Here is a 20,275-nt window from a genome sequence, read left to right on the forward strand (position 1 = left end):
GTGGACTTTGAAAATAATTTGTTGTACTGAATTTTTCACCAAAACTACTTTGTTCAAATGAAATTTTCAAAGTACTAATAATAAAGAAAGTTGGCCAAGACTTAGAAATATTTTTGTCATAATGAAAATTTTGTTATTTGCTGTAACATGATTTTATTGTACTATAATCACTTCTCTCTCTATGTAGGATGCATTTATACAATACTAATGAAATAAGTTGTGGTATCATTAAGTTTTTTTTTTTAATGACTATATGACTACTCAAAATCTGTTAAATTCCAAGGTCCCAAGATTGTTGGAATGAATTTTGCATATTGTTATAGTTTTGCTGGAAAGCAACTTTCCATCAAAACTATTCTTTTCCAGTTCTTTGTTATTTCATTTTAAAATGTTCTACATTTGTTAAGTTACAGTTTATTGCAAATGATATTTGACATTTACAAACACTAAATACTAATCTAATCTAATCTTAACACAAAACTAAATGAAACACTAAATGCATAATTACTTACGGTTTTTTTTCCCAATAACTTCTTAAATAGTAAGTAAGCCCAAATTTTTATATTCTTTTTTAAAAATTTAATGTTGCTAATATGGATAAGATATCACAAGTTAATACAGTAGAACTTTGATTGTCAGTCACCCTATTTACCTTCAGTCTCTGTTAACTGTCACTTAACCCTACTATGCCGTAATGAATTGTGATATTGGCACCATATGTCACTCAGCCTTTCTTTACAATTCACTGTATATGGTTGTACTTTAACCTCTTGTTTCATATTTTAATAATTTTTATTTAGTAAACTCGTTGAAATGACAGAGAAACATAAGCGAGTGGGGCTGGGATTATCACAAAAAATTGAAATAATCAATCGTCTAAGAAAAGGTGAAAGTGCTACAAGTATAGCATCAGTTTATGGAATAGGAAGAACAACAGTAAATGATATAAAACATGATGCAGACAAAATTGAAAACCATGTGTCAAAAATGGAAACCATTGACGGTAATCTTAAAAGTTGTAAAACAATGAAGCTTGCTAAAAATGAACAATTGGATACCGCAATGTTTCAATGGCTTGTTCAAAAATGTAGCCAAGGAATTCCATTTTTGGGACGTATAATAATCAAAAAAGCCATTGGAATCAATAAAAAACTAGACAGAGATCCTTCATTCAAGGCAAGCATCAGATGGTTGGACAAATTTAAGTTTCGGCATGGTATTCGACAGTTGTCGATCCATGGTGAGAAGCTAAGTGCAGACAGTGCAACAATTTGTGTTTATCGTGAAAAACTACAGAAGGAAATAGCTGATCGAAGTTTGGTTAAAGACCAAATATACAAATGCAATGAGACTGGCCTTAACTGGAAGGCACTACCTCAAAAGACACTGGCCTCAATGACTGAGCATATGGCACCGGGATATAAGATGCAAAAAGATCACATCACTATAATGGTATGTGCTAGTGCCAGCAGTAGTCATAAATTGCCTTTGACTGTTATAGGAAAACCAAAAAAGCCTAGATCATTTTAAAATATTAGTTTAAATGCTTTGCCAGTTAAATATTTCTCACAAAACAACATGCAGATGCTCATCCAGATCAGTTTATAAGATCACATTTGGCATCAAAAGGTTTACCACAATATGCAACGTTACTGATGGACAATGCACCTACTCATCCCATACATGTATATGATTTAAAAAGCGATGATGGCAAAATATCATGCCACTTTCTGCTAGTAAACATGACATCTCTCATTCAACCAATGGACCAAGGCATGATTGAGAGTATAAAACATTGTTATTGCAAAATGTTCATTCAAAAACTTGTTTCGGAATAAAATAAATTAGATGTGATAGAGTTTTGGAAAAGTTACACTATAAAAGACACAATTTTCAATGTCACTGATGCCTGGAATGATGTTCCAGTTCAAGCAATACAGAGAAGCTGGAATAAGTTGTGGCCAGAAATATATTCAAGTGATACAGAAACCATTCCAAAGGAAACTGAAATTTTGCAGTTATGTTCGAATCTTCCTGGTTTTAAAAATATTTCGATGGAGGAAGTAAATAATTGGCTGGATGTGGACAAAATAGACATCGGATGCGAAATTTTAGATGACAATGAAATTGTGCAAAGAGTGACAACAATTTCGGATGATTCTGAAACTGAAGAAGAAAAAGCTGCTGCTGATGGAACAACAAACATAATTAGCCATTGTGAAGCTGAAACTGTTATGAAAGTGCATTGAGTGGTTCAAGGTACAAGAAGCAGATGCTATGCCAGTGTTACTTTTGCATAAAATTTGTAACACTGCCTCTCAAAAGGCTCGAGGGATAATGAAACAAAAGAAATTGACTGACTTTTTTTAGAAAAGAAATTTAATTATGTAATATTGTTTTCTTTTAAATTTCTTTAATGACATTAGAACAATGTTGCATGTACTGTATGTAATATTGTTTTCTTTTAACTTTTTTTATGACATTACTGGACAAAATAACAAGTCAAAATATTAAAAATAGGTATGTATGTAGATATCTGTACTATGATTTTTTGATGACCCGGTAAAAAATAAATAAAGTTTAATTAAATTTCATTAGGTTATGTATTATGTAATAAAATAAACATGTCAGAGGACCCGGTCTCTTGTACGTATGATGTTTTTACTGTACATATTCTATTATCCATCATGGTCTCAGTCCCATACCTTATGGACAACTGAAGTTCTACTGTATAAGGAAATGAATAAAATCTAAAAATAATTTGCATTGTTGAATTTCTCTCCCTTTTTTTTTTTTTTTCTTTTTTTGACTGAAATCTGAAAAAATAATTTTTTTTTTTTTTTCCATTATTCCAGAGCAAAGGTTGCAGATTCTAAAGGAAACTAATCTGCTCATTCTAAAGATATATGTCTCTATTATGCTTCCACTGAAAGATATATTGAAATTTTAATAACTTAATGAATGAATGAGCACTTTCAAATATTGTAGAATAATAATATGCTATCTTAAAAATTAGTCATTCATTTTAAAATACTATAATCAAACATATAATGTACTACATATACTCTATTTCCTTAGAAATAGTTGCCACTCAGAGTTTTCTCAGAGTACATTTTGCTTTCCCCTGTTTAAGAAACAATCAGTAATTTTCTATAATAGCAACATCCTAGCAAAAATGGTACACTGCTTTTCCACCATGGATATGTTCTAATGAAAGCATTTCCCCTTGTGCTCATCTCCTGAATTTGAAGAAAACTGAGATGAGAAAGAAAATGAATTTTCAAAGACATTCAACAGCACACATCATTATAATATTGTAAAGTTGTCACCAGAAATTCATAATTATCTTCTTTCCTTTTTCCAAGGAATCGATGCACAACTGCTTTAAATTATCACCAAGCTGCTAGTTCAGTATCCTGTAGCTATGTTTCAAATATATCATCTTTGAGGCCAATGAAGTTTGGTCTCAAAGCACTTCAGTTTTACATCTGTAAAATTGGTAAACACTTCCTTCTTTATCCAGAGCCTTAATAAAAATCCTTCATTAATCCAAGCGCTATATGCAGAAGTGGAAGAACCATTTGTTGGCTTATCTAGTGGAACATTTTATATTACTTCTCCCCAGTAAAAATTCCTCCCTCAGTGCTGCAAAATATAATGTTTTTCTTTTGTACAATCATCCCATAAAGATTCATTCAACAGTATTTAGTGAATCACAAACATTCCAAGCAAAATTTGTGGTACTTTATTGCACTCAAGCACCAAGTAGAGGAACTGATGGGAATGCATTTACACTATGCAGAAAAACTGCTTTTAAATTAATTTTGAGGCATCAATAAATACACATTCATTAGGATTGTGATCAATGCCCAGTTAATTCAGAAGAGCACTAATATCTTTACAGAAATGCATGCTGTCTTCTGCAATGAAATGTTTAAGGGTAAGCAGAACCAAAGGGTTCTGCTTACCCTTAATCTATTGAAGTGGATGTTCCAGCAAAGTGTACAACACAAGAATCTTTGCTATATTCATCACGCTTCCGTTGTCCTGTGATTTTGAGGGATCTTGTATCAACAGGTCTTCAATATGTAGAATAGCCTTACTGCAGATATATTTTAGGATATTTGATGCTGTGCTTGCTTTTTCTGGACAACTCTGGTATTTTTGTCATGCAGAATAGCAATCATCAGTGTGATTGTGTAAAAATATGCCTTCTGTTCCTCACCAGAGGACCAAAACGCATACTTTTAATTTTCTCAGTTAGTCACATCCTCATATTTGTTTTGCAGGTAATACACATATATGTGGAGCCCATGTTTTGTCTTTATTACCATCTTGCAACCAAAATACAAAGAATATGCATGTTTAGTAATAATATTAGTAATACTGAAGATTATCTGTAGATATAGCAATACTGTAAATTTTCTTCCTCTGAGTTTGTTCTAAACCATCCACACATGTAGCAGAAACTGTCAGGGTGAGTCAGGTCCTTCCTTTGCTTCGACTTAAATGTTTTAACAATACAATGCCAAGCAAAAAAACAAGAAACAAAGAATATGCAATAGACATGCAGATAAACTTTAGACATACTTACACTACAACTGTCTTTCCATTACTGAAAGAGAGAGGTGGGAGGCAGACACGGTTGGACATGTTACCTCTACCCAACATTATTGTAATCTATGAGCATATGCTAACGTTATTTTCAAGTAATACAACTGATCAGTGTCGTATCTACTTCCTTAAACTGTAGTAAGATATATGCACTATGTGTAAACATCTGTATACACAGAAATTATGATGTGATGTGAAATTGTAAGAATTATTTTCAAAATCTATGCATAAAAAGAGACTTCAAACAGCTGATATATTAGTATATTTAAAACTCACATTGGCCAGTGATTAATTATTATTATCAAATTATGTTTTTTTTTTCTAAGTTCTCCAGACATAAACAAATAGGGTACTAAACATGCTCTCATATGCTTTAAACATGAATGTCTACTTTTAAATTTATTTTATTAAGGGTTAACTACTGATTATTAAATCATGATAACTACTTAATTAGCATAGCAATAAGTATAGTAATAAAGCAATTGATAAGAGTTTCAAACAACTGGCTCTATACACACATAGAACTTCCTTCCTTATATGCACAGAACTATTTTTGTAGCGTAGGAAAATCTTTATGCCAACATTGTGATTATTAGACACTGGATAATATGAACTAAAAAAAACAGGTAAAATATGCAATAATTACAAAAAATGCATCAAAATGATAAAACATGTAATAATACTTTGTTTACATATTTTACTCTTTTTTTAACACTTAACTGAACTACAACTGTTCATGAAAAGTTTTAGAGTACGGATCATTTTGAACTCACTTGTGGAATAAGTTTTGGTATAATAAACAGCAATTTATTTTCAAATAATCCATTGTAAATCTATGGCATTTATCATTCAAACTCATTTTAAAAGCAGAGCACAATCTTTTCACATCAATGCAAGTGATTAGATTAAATTTAAAAATGCGAATCTTCATAGCCTCTTCCTGAAATGGAAGGTTTCTGTTCATTTCCATTAACAAAGTCATTATTTTCCTTAAAATATGAAATCCTAAGTTCTTTTTTAAAACACTAATTTATTCTTATTTTCTCTCTTGCGTTTTTTCAGGTATGGTTGAAATAATGCAGGACTATGAAAAGTCACTGATTAAGAGAGCAAAGAGCAGGAACAAGGAGGTTTTTCACATGTGTATACAAAAAGGAGACTATATAATATCGGTGTAAATACACCATAGTTAACCCATAGATTTGAGCTACGGTTGTAGCGTAGAAGGCATCATTTTAATTGCGAAGTTATATCCACATTATGGATATAACTTCGCAACTGAGATGGCTTGTTGCATTACCTGGGTACCTGCCCGCCCACTGATGACGAAGCCAAACAGCTTCGAAACGATCGTCTGGGTGGTGGTACCGCTGAAAATAAATAACAGTAGTCTTCTCTACTAGAGAAGCATTATTTATTTGAAGTAATTCAATAGTAGCTATCTTGTTGTGAAGGCAACCACATTATGAGATACAATTAAAATGCCTTCTACGCTACAACCGTAGCTCAAATCTATGGGTTAACTATGGTGTATTTACACCGATATTATATAGTTAATTATCAAAACCCATAAGGATTATGCCTAGTGCATTTAATTTTCCAAATAAAAAAAGGAGAAGAAAGAATCAGATCAGACCCATGTGTAATGAGTGCAGGAAATTCTTAAATAACCCAGCTGATGTTGCAGATAAATGAACAATTACTTTGCATTGATATTTCCAGAGGAAGGCCCTTTGTGGTCTGGGGAAACTGTGCAAGTGAAGCTGGAAAGAATGAAATTAGCAATACTGAAATTGCAGAACATTATTTATTAGAAAAACTTTTTAAGGAGTTGATGGTATATACCCAGTCATTTTGAGGGGAGATGGCAAGAGTGCATTTAACCATTAAAGTTAATTATGAGGGTGTGTCACTAGAACAAGGAGAGATTCCCTTGGATTGGAGAAATACAATTGTATTGCCAATACATAAAGGCAGTTCTAAGAGTGAATTGGGTAAGTACTAACCAGTCAGTCTGACTACAGTGGTAGGGAAAATCATGGAGGCAATGATCAAGAACTCATTACAGGATCATTTAGATAGAAATGGTGTTCTAAAAGCAACACAACATAGTTTTAAAAAGAGAAAATCTTATTTAACAAACCTGGTTAGCTATTCTGACAGTCGCTCATGAGCAGGATGCAGGAAATAATTTCAACATTGTTATAAGCCGAAACACATTGTAATTGCAAGAAAAATCCTTAGATTGACTGCAGGATGGCTGCAGGGGAAGGAGGCAGGGGATTCTGATTAATAGTTATTCTTCAGATTGGGCTAATGTAAGAAGAGGTATTCCCAAGGATCAGTATTGAGACTACTACTGTTCTTAATTTCCTTAAATGGCACTGACAAAGGAATAGGAGACAGGATGTCAAGGATGTAGAGTAAATTGTAATAGTTATGAAGTAGTTAATGATCAGCGGAAGTAAAGCTTATTCAGAACGACTCAGATAGACTTCAGGGATGGTTAGAAAATTGGCAGCTATGTTTTTAAGCCTCAAAGTAACTGCAAAGTACTTTGAGGATACTTGGAAAATAGCAACCCAAAAATAACTTACACACTTGGTGGGGTGAACTAAAAACAATAGAGGAAAAAAGGGATTTGGAAGTTACAATACAGTTGCCGTTGTTGTGGGGGTTTGATGCGATACAGTTGCATGTGAAGTTCACTGAACAGTGTAGACAGGCAGTAAGGAAGTCCCATGGTATCCTATTGATTTCTTGGCCATTTGCTTATAGATATAGATCATAATCCCACTGTATAAAAGCAATTGTAAGACCACAGTTGGAATACTGTGTTCAAGTATGGAGACCAAACCTAAACAAAAAAAAAAACATCAAGCTCATTTTTTTTTTTTTTTTTTTTTTAGTTAGTTGTTGGCGCATCGGCTTCTGTGGCCATAATGCACCTTCCAAGGTTTTTGCAGTACTGTGATCCAAGCCCGAGGCGGGATTCGAACCCGCGACCTTTGGGTTGCCAGGCAGGCACTTTACACACCCGGCTAGCCCGGTCGGCATCAAGCTCATTGAAAGGGATCCAAAGACAGACAACACACAACTGGTGAGATTAGTAAAAGGGTGTCCATATGAGGAAAGGATTTGAACATGTGGGCTACAGAGCTTGGAAACTAGAAACTTTAGGGAGACTTCATCAAGGTATATAAAGGCTCAAAGATGAAGGTAAAATGAATGAGGACAAAATTTTCACTGTTATAAATGATCCTAGAACTAAAAGGCATAATTTCAAATTACAGGAGAAGTTTATACTACAATGCAAGAAGTTTTCTTTCAGCCTGCAAGTTATTAACTACTGGAATAATCTGCCTGCATGGGTGGTTGAGGTCAACAGCTCTGGGCTAATTCAAAGGTCAGTGGACAGATACTCTTGGCATAAGGTAATTCCTCCTCAAGGTAGATTCATCTGGAATGCTTTTATTTATACAAATTTTTTTCAAAAATCATTTGAAAGATGATTTTTGAAAAAAATTTGCTTAACTTATTGAAAGAGTTACCAAGGCAAGACAGAGCCTTTGAAAGTTACTTTTTTTCTTTCCTTGAGGTCTTGGTTAAGAGTAACTAATCTGGTAATTTTAAAATTTTTTTTTCTTTTTTTTTGCTGTTTTCACATATTGAACTAGAATATTTTTCTCTGTGGTACATTCTAAATGAATACATGCTTCATCACTGAAACAGACTGAAAGAGTGGCTTTTTTTTTTTTTTTTTTAATCTGCATTGGCAATATCCACTCAAAAAATTTATTTATCGTTGTAATCTTGGTGTAATTCCTGAAACATGCATAACTTTAAGTGAAATTTATGCCTTTTTCAGCACTCTGTGCACAATTTGTAACTAATTCCTGCTTTTTCAGTGAGTTTATGAATAAACTGATACAGAACACATCCTTAGTTAAAACAGCCAATACATCAAATACATAAACCAGTCAATACATCAAAATTCAAGGATATCCAGAGTGAGGCTTATCTGTAATACTTCTTCCAATATGTACAAAGTATAGTAAATTCCCATTGAATGTTTTTGCTTTTGGGAACAGAGTTGACAAAGCACAGTTCCCTAACTAATCTCTAGAAGCAACATGTACCAATACTAAGTGAGATTTCTCTTGCACTAGAATGACATTCTTAATACTGGAAGAGTAACAATAAACTAACCAAATCGTGATAGCCATAACAAAATTATAAAAGGGGTCTCTCTCTCTCTCTCTCTCTCTCTGCTAATGTCAGAGTCTGCTACAGTCACTGCTACCTCCTACTGGATTCTAAATAAGTAGACTGTAAAATATGTAAAATATGAAAACTTTACAATCTGGAGTTATTTAAGATCCGACAAATTTTATTTAAAAAAAAAAAAAAAAAAAAAAACACCCCAACATTTTACAATCCAGAAACATTACGAAAGTAATCTGGCCCTTGCATCAATAGCAATGATCCTGTCTTTAAGAATCCATGCAAAATAGGGTGATATTTCTCCCTTTATAAGCTACTTGCAAGACTCAAGTTTGGATAGCAAAGCTTAACAAAAGCTTCATTAATAGCAAAGCTTAATAAAAGTCCAATCATATCGGTACTTTAAGAAATTCTATAACTTATCTAATTGTCAAGCTATTTGCAAGACTATTTTCCTTTCATCTGTTGTTGCAGCCAGCAGGATTTGAACTGCATAGATAACACAATGGTGTTAATTCTTACAGCAGAAAACACTTGTTTCTGCACAAGTTTCCCTGGTATTGAAACTACTTTCAAACATATCAGCTCTCCAAAAAGGTTAACTAACCATTCGTTTAAAATGATAAGATAACTTATCATTTTAAACGAATGGTTTAAAATGATAAGTTATTTTCAGGATCACCTGGTTCCTCATTAAACAGTAAGTTCTCTAGTGACAACACACAAATTAATCAGTTGTAAAGATGTATGGACACTCATGTTGTTCAACATGAATGTCCATACAGTATACAAAATCAGTTTTACAAGTTGTAATATATTTAAAGTTATCTGTTGAAAGAAGTGCAATATCATGGTAACTTGTTGCAAAAGGCATGTTTGTTCTGCTGTGAGAATGAAGGTTATTACATTATTCATGCAATGCAACAGCAGATGAAAGGGCAAGATAATTATGATAAATGTTTATTGCTGTAAATAACAAGTTCAGTTGTTTGTGCTTAATATTTATTGAAATGTGCTCCATTAAAGCTGCAACCCACTAGTCATACCTCTCTAAAATCTGAAAAATTTTTAAGTCCAGCACCTATCAAATCCCCTTAAAATCTAGCAACCCAAGGATGCTGAATTTTAAGGGGATTATTGTAATAAGATCACTTAATTTCTTATGGCAATGAAACTTTGTAACACCTATATACAATTCAATGTAAATTTTTGATAAATGTAGTTTAAGTAATAAACAGAAAACAATTTTTTTCTCTTTTAATATTCTTTTGTTAAAAAATAAACCAAAAATTCCATACAAAAGGAGAAAAACTAAATATGCAAAATATAGTAAATATAAAAAGTTTCATACTTTCTCCAATTATAATATATATAAGAACAAATATGGCTTACCTTCACAAAGGAACATATCCCACACCCTGAGGACTGAGGCCCATGGCAGGGTACGGGAAAAGACGCACATAAACCATTCTGTCATGTAAAGCACTGGCTCCACTCGTTGTTTTTTCTAACAGGTAACAAAAGGAAAGTCAGCTCTTTTAATACATCTCATATTCTTTACAATTCTTAATTAAGAGACATTTAATTCTATACCAAGGGCATAATTTGTTGTAAAACTGTTTTTTGTTTTCCATGGGAGGGGGACGACGACATGGGTTTGTTCTGGTAAGAAATCAGAAGTACATTTAGTAAAACATGTCCAACTTGTGCATTTTTAGAACTTTTACAGAAATCAAATTGGCTGAAATTCTACATATTAAAAATAACACAAGGTCTTCTCGATTTATCGGGTAGATTAGCTCCTCAAAAGTTTGATTTAATCATAAATTAAGTTCTAATTTCCCATAACAAATAGTGCAGGAGGAGGAGGATAGTAGATGAAAAAGTCAAACTGATGCAAAGTTTAACCCCCAAACAATATACAATTATAGATGTCCAACATGTAAAATGTGTCAAGTAGCAACAAAAACTGATTTTATAAAATGCCTTAAAATGCATATCAATCATAAAGAAAACAAGTGGGCAAGGAATATATCAGTTTCCTCCAGAACTGTGATTGTGAAACATTTTCAGGTGGGATGTCAAAAATGAGTGAACAGTAAATTAAGGGAAAATAAGTAAACTGCAAAGTTCAACAAAAACAAAATGCTAAGCATCAGTATTTTTTTTGGTTTTTAGGATTGGCATTGGCAACTAAGGCCATATTGCTCCGGGATATGTGGTGGTCATTCCCTAACCTTTCCACATCCTCCGTATTTGGTGGTGACGGGCTCGAACCCCGGTCTAATCAAGAAGCATGTGCTACGCACTGTTGCTCCTTCCCACCTGGCTACGGAGGCGCCTCTAAGCATCAGTAGCAGTGAGATCTTATTTCATGTTTTCATTTTTGGTTCTTGGATTCTATAGCATAAGTTTTTATTTCCTACTATCTTTTGTTCTTTTATATCATATTTTCATTAAAAATTTTTTGTAATCAAAAGGAAGCCTAAGTCAATAACTTATATTTTATTGTTATGATACAGAAAAATAGAATTACAATTTAATATCAAGAAAGCATACAATACACAATAGAATAGTTTACATATTTAAAACTGTATATAAATAACTAAACAGTAAATACAATTGTCTTAAAGTAGCTTGCCATTTTTACTTGGCATTCTCCTGTGCAGCATGCTAACGTAGATAATCTTTAGCTATTTTATAGTAAAACTTATAAAAATCAGTAAAATACCTCAAATAACATTAATAACACAATCAATAAATACATCCATTATCATTAACCTGCTATGTGCCTTCTTTGCTAGCTAGATTAAAGCATGAATTAACTATCCTAAATCGAGAAAGAAAAAAAAAAGTTCAAAACTATGCTAAACTTCAAAAGACTTAGGGCTATACTAGATGGGCACTTAGAGTGCACCATTGGCAATGCCTTCCAAAGCCCAGTTTTACAGGAAGCAGAGGGTAAAGACATGCAAACTAGATGGACACTTCCAACACCACGATGGACGACATTAGCTGGCATTGAATGCCTGCCAAAGCCAATGCCTTGGCATTCGTGTTGCCCGAGGGGAAATTCTCCCCATGCACGGGGTGGTTGGCCTTAATCCTTCATTCGTTTGTTTATTATACTTTGGGGAAGACTATGTTTGACACAGAGAAGTTTATTTGTGACATGGAAAGGAGGCCTCCCTTGACCAACATGTCATTAAAAGACTACTCCAACAAAGAAATAAAGCCAAAGCATTGTACTGATATTGGAAAAGAATTGTTTCTGAACTAGGATGAACTAAGTAATGATGAGAAGAATCAGAAAGCTCAGTTCTGAACCTTATATTTTTGTAAATATTACTTCTATTTTAGTACTGTTTCATTAGTTAACAAAATACAATTTTGTTCACTTGTATAGACAATTTATTGTTAGACTCCTCTGGTTATCTGTGTATGGAATCACGAATGTATATAATTTAAGTTAATAAAAAACCTTATTATTATTAAATAAGATGAAAACAGCAATCTAAGAACTGCTGAGGAATATCCACTGAAACAGGAGAACTAACGTTGGCGTTAACAAAAAAGAATCACATGCGGTCTCTTTCTTCTTCCAAAACGAATTTGGAACTTTTCGTTTCAAACAAACTTTGGTAATTTTCTGTATCAGAAATAATTTTATAACCTCTCTCTCTTTTTTTGAAAGTATTGTGAAAGCAATGAAAGGAAGCAGTAAGCAGCAAAGTAAAGCGTGATACAGTAAAAAAAAAATTGCACACAACTGTTTCTTAGCATAAAAAACATGACCAAAGGATTGTTTTTGAAAAACGAAAAGATCGTACTTCCTTTCTTCAATGTGTATTGCAGCTACCAACACAGAATCAAGGAAATTCATCTGTTGGAAGCTGCATTGGAAATGGCATAAACTAGTGTAAAACTGATAACACTACAATGAGCATTTGATTAAAAAAAAGTTGTTTTATTGTAATTGTTTTTAGGGAACAATATCAGTACAGCAAGTTTTCTGGATGTATATTTGATCTTCTAATATTTCAGGAAAATATTTCTATTGATAGCTGTGTTACAAACTTCGAAAACTGTCTTCACATGAACATTTATAAAATCTGTTGTCTTTGCATGAAAAATACATCCGTTACAGTGTGGGTAGTGGAGAATGTTTTCTGCTTCATATGGATGGAAAGTACTTGTCAATATTCCATCTGGAAATAATGTCAAGTGGTGGGAAGACAGTAACATACATGTTTTATCCTGAGTAGACCCATGCAGTACAATCAAATAGGCCGACCGGGTTAGCCAGGTGGGTAAAGTTGCCAGGCAGGTAAAGTGCCTGCCTGGCAACCCAAAGGTCGTGGGTTCAAATCCCGCCTCGGGCTTGGATCAAAGTACTGCAAAAACCTTGGGTGGTGCATTATGGCCACAGAAGCGATACGCCAACAACTACTAAAAAAAAAAACAATCAAATAGGAAGTTACCCTTTATGTTACTGAAAGTAATCCTGTAAGTCACCAAATCTTACAAATACCTTAATCTCTGAATAAGAATAGTGGATAGAAATAAAGTAATTTTACAAACGAAGAAAACATTTCAGAAATATTTCAATTAGTGGAAGTTGGCCTCTCGGTATTGTGAAAGCACATAAAGCATAGATGTAAACGTTGATACTGATGTATTGATTTCGACATCATGAAATCAAACCTTGTGATTTTTTTCACTAATTAACATTAGAAGTTCATCAAAACTGTATCAACATTCTGTAAAATAAAATAAAAAAAAACTTCTCGGGAGACTTCCTGTGTGTTTCAAACATAATATAAAACTGTTCTGTTTTTAACCGATTTGAATTTGCTGGATGAAGCCACTAACATCAATTTCTCTTTCTACTCATAATGAACTGTATACAGAAATGGGCAATACATCCAACTTGAACAATATCCATCTTGAAACTGAGAATAGAAAAAGTGAGTTGCTAGTGGTACCCAATGCAATGTTAGAAGTGCCCCTAACGATCTAACGTTAGGAGTTCTAGATGTTTTGTTTTGGAGCTTTTTTTGTTTGCTGTTTTGGAGGCACCAGTTGACACTGGTGCTTTAAGTGCCAGTCTAGTATAGCCCTTAGGCTGACATGTCACCAATAATTAACATATAAACATTGTAACATTATAATACTATCAAAGAACAATATCATAATTAACAACACTGATGTAAACACACATCAGTTATATTATTAAAAATAATAACAAGTTAACTGGAGTGGGGGGGGGAATTATTGTAATAGAAAAGTGACATCCTCCTCCCTTTACTTTGGAATACAAAACTTTCACATTTATAAATATCTTATTATAAAAGTAAAATAATAATATATAAATAATTGCTTACCATATGTTTATGAGTAAAAGGCGAAGCCTTTTTTAGTAATCCAAATAAAATTTCTCCATCCAATTGCACAGCTTCCTAAAAATTAAAGGAAACTTAGCAAAGAGCATATAAAATATAATAAAAGATTTACTATTAGTAGTAGCAAATAATGCAAGAAAGCAAGCTGATACAGCATCAGGCAAAAAAAAAAAAAAAAAACCCACATCACCTGTCCACTAGACAACCAATAGGTTGTCTAGTTATTCCTTGAATTTATTCAAACTAGGAACTTCCAAAACAACAGATAGAATTTTTTTCCTAAAAAAAAGTATAAAAAATCATGTAAAAAATATCCCACATGTCATTTGGCTTTTGTTTATTTTATTATTTATTTTTTTTAAATGGAATATTGCCAAAGCAATAACTTACAAAATCACTTTGGTAACTCCAAATTTTGATCAGTGGCCCAAGGAATAAAAAATATATATATATTAATAAAAATAAAACAAAGCAGTTAATAAAAATAAATTACTCACACAGAATTTTTTTAACATTTCACATTTGGTTTCATTTATTATTAAAAAAAGTGAAAAATCCAGATTCCAAGGCTGCCGAATTTCAGACACTACACCTGTATTACAAAAGTAAACACCTTCCAATACAGTCTTGAAGAAATTTTGCTTTATTGTTCTTCAACCAAAGCAATTAAAACTATGAGGTATAAGTGTAATGTGTCTGTAAATTGAGTGTATTCTATGATCAGTTTTAAGCTCATAAAATTACTCTGCCATGACAGGATTTTAACTTGGACCACTTCCATTGCAGAAGAAACAACAAATGCAACCACTATGTGCTACCCAAGTGTGTGTATGAGAGAGAGAGAGAGAGAGAGAGAGAGAGAGAGAGAGAGAGAGCGCGAGCACCACTATCTTTTTCTCTTTAGGCTAATATTAATTATCACAACATCACTGAATACTAGTCTGTAAACATAAAGAAAACTATGGAACTCACTTTATCAGAGAAGTTTACAAGTGTAAGTACAGTAGGACGTCGGTTATCAGGAATAATTTGAAAGGCTGATCGTTCTTCTTTTCTCTTTTTTTATTAAGTTAGTACAGTAAGCTCCCTCCAATTATAGTGATCATGTTTGCAAATTGAATTTTGATTATAACAAGAGAAAGATCGAGTTTACTACCTGTTTATAACAGATTGTACAAAAAAAAAAAGTCCAATAAACTGAAAACTGCAAGTTGTTTTTATTGTTTTGTGGTTGCGACCTCTAGAATTCTATGTGACCTTCAGAAATGTGCTTTAGAAAAATATCACAGACTACTGGGTTTTCACGGAAACCATGAGTGAATTGCAGATTAGTTTAGCTCCAGATTCGATAAGAATAATATAAACCCAAAACTGTGAGATTTATTATTTTTCTCAATTTTTTACGATAAAATGTGAACGAAAAGAAAATGAGTAGTTTTAACATAGCAACAAAAAACGGAAATTACTAATAAAATTAGAAAAGGTGAAAATTTAGGAAATCTCTCTAAAGAGTTTAATGTGGGGACTTCAACAATTTACGAAATAAGAAAAATTCCAATGCTATAACAAAATTTGTGTTGATTATGGATAGTGAAGGAGGATCTAGCAGGAAAAAGAAGATGTCGAAACCTGAAAATGCAGCTTTAGAGAGTGCACTCACTTTATTTTTTTTTTGTTTTCTTCAGAGTGAAGTTTAGGTGAACCAGTATCTGGCCAACGTTGTGTGAAAAAGCATTGGATTTTAATTGAAAATTAATAGGTAATGAAGATTTTAAGCAAACACAGGTTGGCTGAAAAACTTTAAACTGAGACATGGTATATGTGAACTAGATATTCAAGGTGAGAAACTTTCTGCAGACGAATCGGCAGTGGTGTCCTTTGAAAAGGAAGTTTGTTTCAGCTATAGCAAATTATGAGAAAGAAAGCGTTTATAATATTGATGAGACAGGCTTATTACGAAAAGCATTACCAAGCAAAACCCTAGCCACTAAAAGAGAAATGCCTGCACCAGCTTTTAAGATGAGAAAAGAGCGAGTTACAATTGCTATGTGTGCAAATGCCACTGGGATGCACAGATTGTCTGCACTTGTTATCAGTAAGTTGAAAAAACTGAGAGCTTCAAAAATCTTTCTAATTTTCCTGTTTTTTATAAAAATCATAAATATGCCTGGATGGATGTTTCTGTTTTCCCGAGATTGGTTTATAATTTATTTATTTAATTAATCTTATTTAATTTAATCGTGAGGCAAGATTAAATTTATTTAATCTTACCTTATGATTAAAGTAATTACCTTACGATTACGGTAATAACAAATAATCCGAAAATATATTATTACGATTAGGGTAATAATATATTTTCCAGAAAATTTGTCGGTTTGATTATCCGGAAAATTTGGCTATCCGGAACAGGTCTGACATCGATTATTCCAGATAACTGATGCTCTACTGTAGTTCAAAATTCCCTCACAGTTACAGATGTATACTTCTTTCAAAATTTGACAAAATACATAAATAATGAAATCCATTATATCGTGACAAAATCCATGTTATATTTTTATTTAGCAGTATTAAAATAACAATTAATACAAATGTTGTAGGCTTGTAATAATCGATTTTATTATTCAGCTAATAAATATTTTTCTCTCACTTTTATCCTATTAACATTTTCCAGAGTATGTATGCACATAAGTTTTGTGTATGCATGCATGCGCACATGCAGTGTACACAAACTTTTTCAAGATGTATTAAAATGCATTTTAAATAATTCGTGAAGGAACTGTCTTAAAATCCTCCAGTAAATGCCACTATCTCATATCTGTTTCCAAGTAATTGTAGACATAGTTTACAGTGCAGCAGCACAAAAATAGATTTAAAAATTGGAAGAAGAGATATTAATATTAGTACAGCTGAAACCTATTAAAACGAGATTCGATTCGTTGGAATTGCGATGCAAGCGTGGCTTCCATTTTTCATCAGTTGAAACATGTTTTTAGTCACCGAAGATCAACATTTTGGATTCCTTGTGAACAAGTGGCGATATTTTCAGTTTAACACGAATCTGCGATATGCACTATCCTTTGATTTAAGTAAGAACAATAATAAATGACTTGTAACTTTAGTTATACAGTAAACCCCCGCTATTCGCAGGGGGTTACGTTCCTGAGAAATGCCGCGAATACCGAAAACGCGAATACTGAGTTATGGCTCCCACAGTAATAAAGGGGTTCCGTTTCAAAGTATGAGAAATTACGTTCCAATATATAAGAAAAACTAGTCTAAAATTTTGTCTATGTATGTATTATATGTACCTTCATAATGACTATGTACATAGACAGTAACATAGTGAAATGCAAGCATAATGCATCGAAATGAAAATAAGAAACAATTTAATATTAAATGTAATATTTATTAGAAATTTCAAACAAATCTTTCAAACCAGTGCCTTTGGCTAGCTAAAAAACTTATCCCGCCAGTGCTATCACCAGTTTTGCTAAAGTGTTGATAAAGGAGTTTTGCCTTTTCACGAATGATGAGTGAACTTAACGGAATTTTATTTTGAGTTCGGTCTTCTATCCACAGATTTAAAGCTTTTCCCATTTTTTCTAATTTAACATCACGAGTTACAGAGCAAATTTTTGAAGCAATTAGCACGTTTTCACGGACACTACAGCGGATTTTTTCTTCCAATTTCTTGATTGATCGTACCGTTGACTCATTGATTTTATAATGTTTTGCCACCGAGAAGACACTTTCACCATTATAAATTTTATCTAATAACTCTATTTTATCCTCTAATGTCATCACCTTCTTTGATCTTTTCCCTTGTTATTCGTAGCCATATTTTTGTACGGGTTAGAAAGAACTTGTCCATAATAAAGTCACTTTCTTCTGTTAACACACTTGAAAAAGTCTGTTTTACACTAAAAAACGGTAGGTTTATCACATTTGTAAGCATATCAATTTATAAATTGATAAATTTATTCAATTTATAAGCATATAAATTAAAAGCAAACAACGAAACCTTCCACGACAAGCGCATAACACATACTGAACAAGGATTAGCGAGAAACACCCACGCTCGCGATTTTGCCACCTCTCTCCCCCCCACCCACTAAGTGCTGTTTTGACCGGGAAAGATAATTTTAGCCACGCCCATGTTTTTTATGGCGGAAAATGTTCACAGCGATTTAAAATTCACATTTTTTAGGTTTTATTTTATATTAAATCAGCGACCGCGAATACAGATACCACGAATAGCGGGGGTTTACTGTATATATAAAACATTTTATACATTATAATATAAATACAGTAAACCCCCGCTATTCGCGATCGCTGATTTAATATAAAATGAAACCTAAAAAAATGTGAATTTTAAAGTGCTGTGAATATTATCCGCCATAAAAAAACATGGGTGTGGCTAAAATTATCTTTCCCGGTCAAAACAGTGCTCAGTGGGTGGGGGGAGAGGGGTGACAAAATCGCAAGCGTGGATGTTTCTCGCTAATCCTTGTTCAGTATGTGTTATGCGCTTGTAATGGAAGTTTTCGTCGTTTGCTTTTAATTTATATGCTTATAAATTGAATAAATTTATCAATTTATATGCTTACAAAAGTGATAAATCTACCGTTTTGTAGTGTAAAACAGACTTTTTCGAGTGTGTTAACGGACGAAAGTGTGGACAAATTCTTTCTAACCCGTACAAAAATATGGCTAGAATAACAAGGGAAATGTGAAAATATCAAAGAAGATGATGACATTAGCGAATAAAATTGAGTTATTAGATAAAATTTCTAATGGTGAAAGTGTCTTCTCAGTGGCAAAACATTATAAAATCAATGAGTCAACGGTACGATCAATCAAAAAATCGGAAGAAAAAATTCGCCGTAGTGTCCGTGAAAACGCGCTAATTGTTTCAAAAATTTGCTCTGTAACTCGTGATGTTAAATTAGGAAAAATGGAAAACGCTTTAAATCTGTGGATAGAAGACCGAACTCAAAATAAAATTCCGTTAAGTTCACTCACCATTCGTGAAAAGGCAAAACTCCTTTATCAACACTTTAGCGAAACTGGTGATAGCTCTGGCGGGATAAGTTTTTTAGCTAGCAAAGGTGCTGGTTTGAAAGATTTGTTTGAAATTTCTAATAAATATTACATTTAATATTAAATTGTTTCTTATTTTCATTTCGATGCCATATGCTTGCATTTCACTATGTACTGTCTATGTACATAGTCATATTATGAAGGTACATATAACACATACATAGACAAAATTTTAGACTAGTTTTTCTTATATATTTCATACTTTGGAACGGAACCCGTTTATTACTATAGGAGCCATAACTCAGTATTCGCGTTTTCGGTATTCGCAACATTTCTCAGGAACGTAACCCCCGCGAATAGCGGGGGTTTACTGTATATATATAATAATTTATATTATCAGTATATATTTTTTTAAAAAGTTTGTAAGAAAAAGTCTTACAAATACCTATTTCTCTGGACAAGAATAGTACGTGAAAATAAAACAATTTTACCAACAAAGAAAACAACATTTCAGTTAGTGGGATTGGGCCTGCCGGAACAATAGACAAAGTAAAGTAGAAAGACCATGGATTTAAAGAGTGCTCAGAGAGGTAATCAATGTCAATTTAATCCCTCTATCACACTGCCACTTAAGATGCAACATTTAGTCATTTTAGGTAAAGGTGGCTCGGTGTAGTTCAAAAGTATAGTCAGGCAGGAGATCTAACATCAAGAGATGACAGGGTTCAGTGGTAAGGGAAAGTTGTGTTAGTACCGTATGAGAAGAATAAGTTTAAGAAATAACATAATGATTGGGTCTGTAGAAATTAATTAGGAGGAGATATGGAAATAAGAGGGAAATAAAAGTAGGGTTTTTATGCAGGAAAAACAACCCTCCCACAAGTTCAATCACTAACTGTCAATTTTCTGTGTTTCTTAAATTGTAAGTTGCTATTTTTAAACTATAAATTTAAAGAAATGTCTGAAACTCCAAAAAAAACCAGAAGAAGTTTACT

At 32.9% G+C, this 20,275-nt stretch overlaps 1 protein-coding gene across 1 annotated transcript in view; it reads right to left on the minus strand.

The window, feature by feature from the left end:
* Positions 1 to 20,275, minus strand: part of LOC150074917 (TBC1 domain family member 10A-like) — a 90,115-nt gene that overhangs the window by 32,203 nt on the left and 37,637 nt on the right. Inside the window, exons 6-7 of the mRNA XM_090389334.1 lie at positions 14,223 to 14,297; positions 10,231 to 10,345 (exon numbers count right to left, since the gene is read on the minus strand). Of these exons, the coding sequence (XP_090245460.1) occupies positions 10,231 to 10,345; positions 14,223 to 14,297 (190 nt within the window). The remainder of the gene's footprint in view (positions 1 to 10,230; positions 10,346 to 14,222; positions 14,298 to 20,275) is intronic.

This window comes from Mastigoproctus giganteus, unplaced genomic scaffold (genome assembly GCF_048544385.1).
Source record: "Mastigoproctus giganteus isolate SK-2022 unplaced genomic scaffold, ASM4854438v1 scaffold_15, whole genome shotgun sequence".
NCBI classification, from domain to species: Eukaryota; Metazoa; Arthropoda; class Arachnida; order Uropygi; family Thelyphonidae; genus Mastigoproctus; species Mastigoproctus giganteus.